Source organism: Danio aesculapii, chromosome 10 (genome assembly GCF_903798145.1).
Source record: "Danio aesculapii chromosome 10, fDanAes4.1, whole genome shotgun sequence".
In the NCBI taxonomy this organism is placed as follows: Eukaryota; Metazoa; Chordata; class Actinopteri; order Cypriniformes; family Danionidae; genus Danio; species Danio aesculapii.
In genome coordinates, this window is record NC_079444.1 from 39,579,989 (window position 1) to 39,593,542 (window position 13,554).

The 13,554-nt window shown below is 37.3% G+C and overlaps 1 protein-coding gene across 1 annotated transcript in view; it reads left to right on the top strand.

Annotated features, from left to right (window-relative positions):
* kirrel3a (kirre like nephrin family adhesion molecule 3a) overlaps nucleotides 1-7,944 on the top strand; it is a 366,127-nt gene extending 358,183 nt beyond the window's left edge. Inside the window, exon 16 of the mRNA XM_056467134.1 lies at nucleotides 6,294-7,944. Within this exon, the coding sequence (XP_056323109.1) occupies nucleotides 6,294-6,758 (465 nt within the window). The 3' untranslated portion in view covers nucleotides 6,759-7,944. The remainder of the gene's footprint in view (nucleotides 1-6,293) is intronic.
* Nucleotides 7,945-13,554: the final 5,610 nt, after the last annotated feature.

Here is a 13,554-nt window from a genome sequence, read left to right on the forward strand (position 1 = left end):
TCGTTTTGTTATTAATATGCATATAGTGAAGATGATGGTTATATAAATATGTAGCTACATGACGCCTCAACATTTTTAGTGTCTGTTAAGTTAATATCAAAATGAAAATAGGCAGTTCCTTATATCATGTTATCATTTTATTGTTAAGATAGTGAAACTACATAGCCAGGGTGATGTGAATGAGGTTATAAAGTACACTGTTCCCTTTGAAGATTTACCTGACGGGGGTTTGATTTCCACAACAAACTTGCGAAGTCTAAACTTACAAGGAAAGGATGCAAGACTGAACTTTATGTAGGCTACTTCATATTGAGGAAAAGCCCTAATCAGATAGATGAATGTCTGCAGCCATGCGTCCGTTTTCAGATGTTTCTGTTTTACCCCACGGCCTCTTCAGCGTTTTCAAAAAGCTCCGTTTTCGGAGCTCAAAAACTCCAGGGTAGTATGGACGGAAAGCAGAAGCGTAGCAAAATGTATGCATTTTAAAATGAAAACGTATTAGTGTAAAGAGGACCTCAGAAAACCGTTTATATACACCACAATCTCACGGCAATTCGTAACTTTTTGATTTCACGAGTTCACACTTGCAATAGTTTCAGAATAAAGCGTATTTGGCGTGCTGTCCGGGGAGAGGGCTCTGAGCTCGGGGAAGACACCCAAACTCGAGTTATTCCTCTTATCAGGAAACAGAGAGGAATTGGGATTCGAGCGAAGTATCTAGCCCGGCCCCAGAACGCTCCCCCCCGGGATTGTAATGCTTAAGAGGTGAGGTGACGGGGTGGTGGAGGGATGCTAAAGTCGTAAGATGCTGCAGGTAAGACAGCTTTGGTATATATAGGGGTTTGGTCAAAAACTGATTGGATAATAGAATAATTGTCAATGACATATTTGATACTGAAACTTCTGCGCGTGCTCCTCCCGAAATTTGTTTATAAAACATCACTTAATGGCTAATTCGTACGATCTCATTCATATAATTTAGTACGATTTGCTTAACCTGATTTGCTTGCACTGCTTTTAGAATATACAGATTAATCATTATAAAACTTGATAAAACCACAATTCTTTGATAAAATAACTTTTTATAGTGGATGTATGCATGGAAAATATATTCTATGACAAAAATTAACCAGCAATTATTATATAAATTTGAGTCAAATTCACAACAATCTTATTTGAGCTTGTATTAATATACTCAAATCAACCATTATAAAACTATGAGATAAAACGGAAGAAGAGTCTTAGTCTTTGTTATTCCAAGTCATGTTATTATGAGTGTGTTAATGTCAGCAATGAGCCTGACAATAAAGTTATATTAATATCAACAGCCACACTCTCGCAAAACACCCAGCTGATTCAATCATTGCCTAACGACATAAAAAAGCGCACCTCGTGTGTTTGGAGCGTAAATGCGCGTTGGGTGTGATCGGCCTCTTAGGTTGTAGTCCATAAAAACAGCAATACTTTCTTTGCATATTAGACCTACCTCTTTCTGTCCGATATTGGCGAAGAAGTATTTTGTTCTCCATTCTTCCTTAAACACATGACATTCAGAGTCAATTTTTAATTTTTTTTTGCCTGACTCATTTTCAGTCAATAACGGTCGAGTGCATTTTAATATCTGAGAGTGTGTTCTAATTCTACTGGTTGCACTAACTGTACCGTGTGCAATACTTCCATCAAATGGCGTTCACTTGTATTGCATCATTAATTTACTAATTCTGAAACCAAACCGTTACTCAGAAGCAGCATTTTTAAAACTCCCTCGTGGGCCGGATGAAGGTGTTCAGCAGGCCGCATATGGCCCACAGGCCGTAGTTTGCCCACCTCTGGTTTAGGGGCAGTGTTGGGTGCCACACCTCCTTTTTAAAATCGTAAATACGTCTGAACCATATGAGTTTAAACTGACTATTTAGTTGTTGGAGTAACTGAGGCACAAGCTATATAGGCCCCGCCCTTTTATGGAAATCTCATTAGCATATAAAGAGACACACATGATTACAGTGTTTTCATTTTTGGTGCTCTGAACGAATTCTTTCTAAAACTGAGAATATGATAGAGTTTTTTGTAGGAGTAAGTTCTGCACCAGCACCTCTCAAATTTCCATCAAACCGAGTTTGTCATCTTGTTTTCTTCCCATAACCACACCTGCCTTAATCTCTCGAAGGTGAAAGCGTCATGGCCTGTCAATCTTCAAATCTTCCATTCCACCCAGTGCGGCCTTGACTCTGACAGCAGTGAAAGTGCACACTGTACTGCTTATTTTTCCAGGAATCCCCCAGTTATTTTACCTCAGCTTTCCCGCAAGGCCACTAGGATTAATAAAAGAGAGGAAGAGATATACGTTATCTTCATAAAAATTGGGCAAAAATAAATAAGGGTGAATTTTATGGAGATTATTTCGCATATTTAATGCAGACATGAATCGTCAAGGCCCATTTAATTAGCTGATAACAGGATTTGACTGTTTATGCTGGAGATGACTGTTTCACACCACTAAACCATGTAATCTTCTTAGCGTGGGACAGTTATCAGTCTGTTCCCTAATTTCCATGTCACACTGCCTATAATTAGTGTGAGCTGAACTTGACCTTGGCTTTTCACAGCTCACAAATACATGAGAGGAAAATCAGTATCCTCTCTCTCGTTTGGCTTTTAATTCGAGCTGGAAAGTGTATACAGCGCAAGTCCTGTGATTAGTAAATAATTGTTCGCTTAACTGAATAATTGTGCTAACAGATTCTGATAAACAGATTAATTAGATGACAAGCTTCAGGAAAACATCCAACAAAACGTCCACCAACAGAGAGACCGACAAAAAGAGAGAATCATTTGATGTGATTAGTGTGTTATTGACTTCTTTGAGGCGGCGATTGATTAAATGGTTTATTTAGTGCAATATTTCAGCAGAAAAGAGACCTGTTATTTACATATCAGACAAAATATAGTTTACACTAAATGTGCAGTGTTATTTATAGTATATGTTTTTTAAAGACATGCTCACACCATGTAATGATGAAGACCAAGATATTACTGTTAAAATCAATTAAAAATAAAACATTTGCAAAATCCACACCACAACTATTGTATAATGACGAACATACGATGCTTGGATTAACATCTATGCTTATCTTGGAACATAATTTTTGTTTGAAAATGTAATCCATACCTGTTCCCTACCCCTAAACTCAACCATAACTGTAAATTATTCCCAAAATCAGAGGGGAATAATAGTTGGATAACAATCATGTAGAAGTGCATAAACCTAACCGTAAGCCTAAACTTAACACAAACAGTAAACATATCCCTTAATTCTGATTGGTTGATTGGAATGTTGTTCCAGGATCAACATAGATGTTAGTCTATAATGACGGCAAAAAGGAGAGACATTATTGGACTTATTTGCAGAACATTATTATTATTATTTATTTATTTTACATTTTTTTGCCATCTAAACCTTGGTGTGTGAGCATGTGTGACACTACGTGAAGCAAGACCAGGGCAATAGCCAGATTAATGGGCCCTATAAAAAACCCCTATTATCCATGCTATTTATAACTTCCTTAATTAAAAAAATACTTACTTATTAATTGCTTGCAAATTAATTAAAAAGTATTAAAATTAGGAACCAATCACCAAAAGTACTGAAAAAATTCATATAATTTATTTATTTGTTTGTTTTTTTTGCTTGCTTGTTTATTTATTTGATTAATTTCATTGAATGAAGCACTGAATACTTTTTATGTCTAAATCGTGGTTAACTAGATACGATACTATTCATCTTTGGTATCCCCCTATAGCAAATAAAGAAGTAAATCTGTGCATTTATGCAGAACGATTTCAAGAGAATAGTAACTAAAATCTTGAAATGAAATTAGTTTTTCAATTTTCCCTGCTGGCACAGGATGTCAACATGATGTCATATTGACGTTGTACCCCAATGTCGTGGGGATGTTTGATTTTGTTTGGAAATGAAAATCGGGTTGACGTCAGAACCTAAACGTCCAACGTCCAACCTAAAATCAACCAAATATCAACGTCTAATCATGTTAAAACTTCATCTGATAGACGTCACCACTATGACATCTATCAGACGTTAGATTTTGGTCACTTTCCAACACAACCTAAAATCAACCAAATATCAACGTCATTTAATGTTGTTATTGGACGTCAAACTAACATTGTCCTAAGATGCTGGCTAGACATTGAATTTTGGTCACCTGACATCTTGACCTATATCTAACCTAATATTAACGTCTTATAATGTTGTGTGCCTGCTGGGTCAATTTAAGGTTTACAATGCAATGTTTAAAAGTACTGTCGCCTCACAGCAAGAAGGTGACTTGTTCTCATGTGGGTTTTCTCCAGATGCCCTGGTTCCCACATAGTCCAAAGCATAGTCAGAAACTAAAATTGTAGTAGTGTGTGTGTGTGAATTAGAGAGTGTATAAGTGTTTCCCCGCACTGGATTACGATTGGAAGGTTATCTGCTGCATAAAACATATGCCAGGCCAGGGTAGCTGGCGGTTCATTCCGCTGTGGCGACACCTGATAAATCACCTGATAAATAAAGCAACTGTCACACTAGAGTTTGTGCTTGCGAAGTTCTGTCATACAGCGCTGTGAAAAGGGGCGGGATTAAACAATATGATTAGACATTGATAAAAACGAGCGATTGCTCCATATTTAAAATTTCTGTACAGAGATCTCACAGAGAGTTTTGATCTTCTATTGGTCTCACGCAATCACGTGGTGTGATTTTTGCAGGTCAGTTCACCAAGCTTGAACTTTTGAACGCACCAAACTGCCAAACTTGTTGCACAAGCTTGCGTTTCCGCTCTGCCGCAGTCGCATGCATATGAATGCAGGTCAACGGGGCGAAAAGTGCAGTGTGACCGCAGCTTAATGCCGAAGGAAAAGTGCGTTCACAGATCCAATTAGAACCCCTAAAGTAAGTCTCATATCATTTATCTACTAAAGGATAGAAAATATTACTTTCCAAATTGTATTGTAGATAAATCATATATAAACATTTTCTAATTGTACAATAATATTAATTAAATTAATATAAAAAACTGAATGATGGGGTAAAGAATCAGAATTCTGTGGGCACAGCTTCCGTGTGGGCCTACTCAGTAGCATAGAAAATGTGCAAATAATTGATTAAATGTAGTGTTGTAACGGATCTGATCATGTAATGGGTTTTTAGTCACGGATCGGACCCTTGGATCAGCCAAAAAGGGGAGGAAACAAATCTAATTTGCTTTGCATTTATTACAAAAACAGTGCTGCAAGACACTTTTGGTTTTAACAAACAGAATTTAGAACGTGACATTTATTAAACATAATATGAAAAAATTGTCAGCTGAATAAAAATAAATAGTAAATAAAATATTCATTACTCTGAAAAATTCACTGTTACTGCTTCTGTTGCTGAAAACGCAAAAGTAGCAAGAAATCTACAGAAATCAGTAGAAATGTAGAAATGTAGAAATCTAACATTATAGTTTGTACAACCCATATTTATTTTTAGTCTCATTTTCAATGAATGATTCAGTTAGTCACTCATAAAACTTCGTGTTTCATTGCTAGATGATCATTTTTGAAGTATTATTCAGTGGCAGATTTTTGATGGCTGGTTGTCGCCACCTATTGGTTAAATAATGTAATTGCTGTCTACAACTTTCATTTTTGATTGTCAAGTTAAATGTGATGATTGTAATCTTTACCATAAACGAAACATTTTATCTACACTAGGAACTGTTATCCTTGTGCTGCTGTGTTATTTGACTGTTTGTAGGTTCATAACAAACTCAAAACACTAAAGATTCAATCTCTTCCTTGATTTTTGCGTTTTTAGATTTGAATGCAGCGATTTGAAGGATTATTAAACATATGCAAATCACTATCATTTATAATTTATGTTGCGTGGGTGTTGAGATCCCAATCTTTTACTGATTAACCATGCAACTTACACTGAATGCATTGATGCAGGCTAAACAAGTAGTGACAGAAAACACCTTTAATAACCTAAGAAACCCTCCACATCCCCAATAACCTACCGCAACTTCTTCCATCTTCATTATATTTTACAGGAAAGCCTAAATGCTTTCATACATGTGATTGGAATGATGTGAGAGACGATCTCTCTATGATCGTTACAAATTTAGGATTAATCTATGTATCAATGTATTAATCAACGGGCTACGTGTAATCCTTACAAATCACGGATCAACCATGATCCATTACACCCCTAATTAAATGTATTCATTTTTGCCTCTTATGTCTCGTAGGATCCAACCAACGGCTACTACAGCGTGAACACCTTCAAAGAACAGCCGACCCCGACCATTTCTCTCACAGCCAATCAGAACGCTGAGGTGCGAAACCCAGCCACAGCGACCCTCGGAAAGCATCGTGTGCCCACCGGCATGTCCTACACCAACATCTACAACACGCTGGGCGCCGGACCCAACCGCCTTTACGACTACAGCCAGCGATTTGTGCTGGGCATGGGCAGCAGCTCCATCGAGCTCTGCGAACGCGAGTTCCAACGAGGATCCTTGAGCGACTCCAGCTCCTTTCAGGACACGCAGTGCGACAGCAGCGTCAGCAGCTACAGCAAGCAGGACGGATACGTGCAGTTCGACAAAGCCAGCAAAGCCTCAGTGTCGTCTTCATCCCACTACTCACAGTCCTCGTCCCAGAACTCAGACCTGACCCGACCGCTGCAGAAGCGGATGCAGACACACGTTTAACAAGGTGTGCTTTGAACACTAAAGGTGAGTCGCTCCCGAATCATTCCTCAACGCATCACTAGCTTGGAATAAAACAATCTCAACGTCATTTTTCTGTATATTTTGAAAACGTAAAACTTATTTTTGGGAAGACTTCGGAAAAAACGAAGGAAAAAATCGAAACAATGGATGTTACTTCATAACATGACAATCAGGAGTCCGTCCATGCAATCATCTGTCGTCGATCTAATCTGTTCCGCGCAGCCTGGGATCTGGGCATTCAGAGGCGGGGGAAAAAACTTGTGGGTCGTGTTCATTTTTTTTAATGAGGAGCCAAACTTGGGCCGATTCACAGTCCTTCAACTGTGGCCCAAAGCACAAGGGTGTCTGTTCAATGCCAACCGCAGTGTTTCACTGCTGATAAAGAGATCAAACTGAGGATGAATTGTCCTCCGGAGGTCGTCGCTTGAAGATTATCATTGCGTGCTTTTTCTATAGACTCTGTAATATAGATTTCACTCGTGTGCACTACTAAACTGTTTTTTAATTACATCTCTCTCTCTCTCTCCTTCTCTCTTCTTGTGTGGTCTCTCGTCTTTACGATATTCATGCTTTGTGTTTTTCTTCGATGCAATGCGAATGTGTAAAAAAAAAAAATCACACACGGCCGAACTGCATGTGTGGAGAGTTCAGAAGTGGACAGCGCAGTGTTTACAGACCAGAATGTAAATCCCCGATCCTTTATTTTCTAAATGTGAGCTGATCATTTCAACACTTATTGTGGTTAATAAAGCGCGTTTTCGTCTGTACACGTATGTCCCGTGGATTCAAACGCCGTGTTGTTAAAAGCTTCTTTTATACCTTCAACAATGTGCTGTTGCTGTTGTTTTTCGATACATCAGTGCTCATAAACCCCACATTCTGGTGGGAGTATGATTGAACTCTTTGTTTTTTTTCCTTTCTTCTGTTGTTTTGTTTATTTTAAGGCTGCCATATGTTAAGCTCACTGTTTTAAGTAAGCTTTTCTTTCCCGCAGCCCGCCCCTGAATGTCTGGCATAAATGTTTACATGGCTTAATTGATGCAGGAAGTGCCTCCTGTCGACGGATGAGCCTGCAGAACATTGAAACGCAACTCGAGCTGTGCATCAGAGCAATTACACTGATCAAATAATCATGATTACAAAATAAGTGTTGAATAAAACAGTGTGTGGGAAAGACGTTCTGTGGTCATTAAAGCTGAGGTGGCGTCTTTTTTTTTTTCGTTGAAATCCTGTCAAATTGGATCGTATCAACAGCGGGTCACTTGGAAGGTATTAAATATGCACGACGTGAGATGAAGGGGTTATGAAAGTTTTAACTAATGCGTCATTTAAAGGGAACGTTTTCCCTTAGTTCCTTGAACAGAATGATCACAGATGATAAGGACGTGTTTGATGTTCGATATAGCTTGTGTGGATCCCCGGCACTACGGATGAGCAGTTACAAATACTCAGACTACTGTAATTGAGTAGTTTTTCTCAGAAATTGTAACCTACTAAGTAGTTTTAAAAATCTGTCTTTTTACTTTCCCTTGAGGACATTTTTAGTGCAGTATTCGACTTTCTCCACTACTTTCCTTCAACCTGCAGTCACTACTTATTTTTTCCTGTCTATGGGGATTAGAAAAATCAGTCCTGTGATTCCTGTCCAATCAAATCGCATATAGAAGGTAAATTGCATCATAATAACCTCTCAAGACATGCAGCAAACTGTTTGGGAGCATTAAAAGTGTCCAAGAAGATGTACTAAATCTTTATACGCATTGACCCAGAGACTGTTTAGATGCATGTCACTGATGAGAAGATGACGAATGTTTACTGTATAATGACCGAAATGGCCTTAAACACCCAGCAGGCACAAGACATCAACATCAGATTGACATTGTATACCAACGTCATGGGAAGCATTTTGTTTGGAAATTAAAATCAATGTCCAACATCAAACCTAAAATCAACCAAATATCAACGTCTAATGATGTTACAGCTTGGCGCTGTGTGGACGTTACCACTATGACGTCTATCAGATGTTGGATTTTGGTTGCCATACTTGACTAATAAATGTCAGTTTTTGACGTCAATATGACGTTGGTTTAAGACGTTGGATTTTGGTCACTTTCCAACTCAACCTATAATCAACCAAATATCAACGTCATTTGAAGTCGTTATTGGACATCAACATAACGTTGTCTTTAGATGCTGGCTAGACATTGAATTTTGGTCACCTGACATTACAACCTGAATCTAACCTAATGTTAACATCTTATGACATTGTGCAGACCTCTAGTTTTTCGCGATTTTTTTTTTTTTTTGTGTTATTTTTATTGTTTTTTTTGCAAGAAAAATGACTGACTTTTGTGGTGGTAATTCCTAGAAATTTTGCGATTTAAAAGAAGAACAAAAATAAATAAAAAATAAATAAATATATATATATATATATATATATATATATATATATATATGTGTATATATATATATATATATATATATATATATATATATATATATATATATATATATATATATATATATATATATATATATAAAAATAATTGTATATATATTAATTACCATATTAAGTAGCCTACTATGTTAGCTGTGCAATCTGACACAATGACACAAATCTTAAATATAAAGCTTCTTTATTTTGGTTTCTTGTCAAAACAAGATCTAAAAACAGATCTAAAAGCCAAAGGAATAACTCTTTTTTTTATCTCTACAAACTTAATTTCTGTGACAATGGCGGTGGTGACGACATGGAAACAGATTAGATCCAAATGCAAGAAGTTTAATAGTTCTCAGCAAACAAATCCAAATCACCAGGCTAAATCGGAGTCAGTAAGAATGCAAGTTCAGAAAAACAAACAGAAAGTCCTCCAAGGCAACCAAGGCAAAAACAGTAATCCAAAAATCAGTAGTCAACAAACACAGGCTCAAAGGTCATAACAGAAAGGCAGAACAAAACAGTGAGAAACCGCTAGGTAAGGCAGCAGATACTGGCAATATAATAGTCTTTGGTGTGGCCAGGTTAATATGGCCCCCAAACAGGAAGTCACCAACGAAGAACTGGCAGTCAGAATTCAGGTGAGGGCTCCCTCTGCTGGCTGGATGAGTGGTTGTCAGTCCTGTTTGTTACAATTTCTCTCTCTCTCAGATTTCACTCCCCAGAGCATCTGACATTATGTACCTCACTCATAGGACATCCTTTATGGCTTCCTCTACCGTAATACACCTAAAACACAAATTGCCGTAAAACTTAGGGGAAGCGTTTTATCTCATTAACTGGAGGGGAATAGTTTTTGCGGGACTTTTAATCGCATCTTTGCATTGCCTTCACATGTAAATCATTTGCACTTCATCCGTGTCTGCTAACTGCACAGGCTGCAAAACACCCCCCCCTCCCCCTTCATGTAATATATTTGTGAGGGCGCAGGTGAGATATCATTTTCCAAAAGACACTCAAATACATCACGCGTGCAGCGTATGCAACGTCTATAAGTAATGTAAAACAATTAATTGCAAACTGAAATAAATATAATGGTTATATTATATGGTTAATATTATATGGTTTGGAATTTTATGTTTTATGAGATTATTTAAATTTTTTTGCGATTATTTTGCGCTTAATTAAGAATTTTATAGGATCCCAAAAAATTTCGACTTTTTGTTGATTTTGCGTTGGATTCAGCGACTGGGGAATCACTAAAAACTAGGGGGTCTGATTGTGTGCCTGCTGGGCAATAACAAAATGCGCTACAGAATGTTACGTGTGCACACATACACAAATTACATGTAAATCCATCAGCTTTTTACAACGTAATACTCACTACTCGAGTAGTTTTGAAAGGTCTACTTTTTACTCATACTTTGAGTAATATTTACAACACTGTTGTTGTAGATACTTTTACTTGGTCACACTTTATTTTGATGGTCCGTTTGTTGAATTTAAGTTACATTGCATCTACATGCCAACTAATTCTTATTAGATTATAAGTAGACTGTTAGGTTAGGTTTAGGGTTGGGTTTAGGGTTAGTTGACATGTACTAGCTAAGTTTTTATAGTCAGTTAAATGTCTGTTTAGCAGCAGTATCTACAGATATTGGGCAGACAGTCTACTAATACTCAAATGGACAATCAAAATAAAGTGTTACCTTTTTACTCTTGCACTACATTTTTAAGCAAGTAATGGTACTTTAACTTAAGTATGACTTTTCAGTACTCTTTCCACCACTGCGGCTGAGTAGTAATAAAACCATGAATGAGCAAGTTTCTTGTCACTCTACGCAGTTGTGTAAGACAAAAAATGAAAATATTATGGCTTTTTATTCAATTTATTACATTTTAAATGAACATATGTAACACTGAAGCAAAAAAAATGTTAGGAATAGTTATAATTATATGAAAGAATTAAGACAACGTTCATGGTTCATGCATTGTGTACTGAATCAAGAAATAGCTAGAATGAAAATTTCTTGGTTAATGTGCATGTGCAAGTGTACCAATTGATTCTCAGTGTAGAATGAATGAACATAACTCAATGGTTAATAAAATATTCTGGCAACCTTTCCAGGAGATGCGCTCACCGCTGAATCTATGCCATCACTGCTGAATCTGCCGTCACAGCTATTAAAATCACATTGTGAATAGCTGTCAGTGTGTTTCAATACTGAGACTGCGAACTGAGGAACAATATGTGTAATTACACGAAATTACCTATACAATTTATTTGGGCTTTATGCATAAATGAAGATCAAGTGTGCATAGCATAGTCTGATACACAAAGAAGGTTCTCCTTTCATAGAGTGGATGTTCTGTTTGAATGAAGAATCAACATTTTCAGAAGATTCATAGAACTTGAAAATAATGCTCCCTAATTGTTCGGTTGTTGCTTGAAAGGGATACAGCTGCAGCTGGAAGTTAACAATAATAATGGTTTATATTATTCAATAAATTATCCATTCATTTTATTTTATTAACCTCTACCCCAAACCATGTAAAAACAGTAATAAAATTCAATTCAATTAAATTAATCTTTATTTCTATAGCGCTTTTGCAATGTACATTGTGTCAAAGCAGCTTATCATAAAAGTTCTAGTAAATTGAAACTGTCAGTCCAGTTTTCAGAGTTGGAGTTCAGTTTAGTTCAATTCAGTGTGGGTTAATTTTCAATGCTGAATGTCCAAACACTAAAGAGTAAATCCATCGATGCGCAGCTCCACAAGTCCCAAACTAAGCAAGCCAGTGGCGACAGTGTCAAGGAACAAAACTTCACCAAATGATGAAAAGTGAAGGGAAAAAAAAAACCTCAAGAGAGACCAGGCTCAGTTGGGCACGACCATTTCTCCTCTGGCCAAACTTCCTGAGCAGAGTTGCAGTCTAGGCGCTGGTGGCTGGAGAATGCTGGACGTCCATCAAGGAGAACTGCAGGTGTGAGTAGGTCACCAGCGGGTGATCAGGCTGGCCCACGCGATCAATGCGGAGACTCGTCTGTCACTGGAGTCTTTCAGGAATCTGAGTATTATTCATACTACTTATTAAATTACCCATTAAATTGTATTTTATCAATGTCTACCCATATCTCAACCCTAAACCCAACCCTCACAGTAATGTAAAAATGTAATTATTGTTGTAAAATACCACAAAAATGATGCTATATTGATGTGAGTATCCGCGGCTGTATGCCATCTAGACTAAATGTTCGGGGAACCAAAAAATGTGCTAGCTTGGTCAATATTCCTTGGTGATTTGGCAACTGAGCAGGCACAGGACATCAACATGTCGTCAGATTGACATTGTACCCCAACGTCTTGGAGACGTTGCATTTGTTTGGAAATGAAATGACGTCGGGCTGAGGTCAATGTCCAACGTAAAATCAACCAAATATCAACATCTAATTATGTTACAGTTTGAAGTTGTGTGGACGTTACCAATAAGACGTCTATCAGACGTTAGATTTTGGTTGCCATACCTGACGAATAAATGTCACTATTTGAGTTCAATATGTCATTGGTTTAAGATGTTGGCTCACCGTTGGATTTTGGTCACTTTCCAACACAACTTAATATCGGCGTCACTGGACATCGAAATAACGTTGTCCTTAGATGCTGGTAATAGACATTGATTTTTGGTCACCTTACAGCATGACCTAAATCTAACCTAATAATAATGTTTTACGTTGAATGCCTGCTGGGAACTTACAGTGACAGTATAAACAAATCTTATAAGCCTTTACTTTTTAGACAAAACTCTTTTTTTAGGGTTCTAATCACTTCTGTTCCTGAAGTTTAAGGCCGAATCCCAATTCTATTTTTGTACCCTTCCCCTTGGCCCTTGAAACAGAGTGTGAAGGCGAAGGGCTTCAAATTTTACCCCTAAGAAATGGGAAAGCACTACAGTATGTACACGTCATCATATGTCATCACAATCTTTTACTTCATAAGAGATCAGACGATCGCGACTGCTGTCGTTATTCCAGTTGCTTTATTTTTTTGGTGTTTATCTTCAGGAAATCACTGCAGTCATATATTATGTTATTATAATGATCTAATGTGGCAATAACATCGTAACAATACTGAGCATTTACACCATGGCCATATTAATCTATGTAAACCCACCAAAAACAACATTAACATTATAGCAGACACTGGAAAAAGCTCATTCCCAGCCACTAGACTTTTCTGACAGGGTATTCGAGTGTCATCGAGTGTCAGAATGTTGTGGGACTACTATGCAGGAGTTATTATTATGGATTATAGATAGCGAAATTTAGCTATCGTCGAT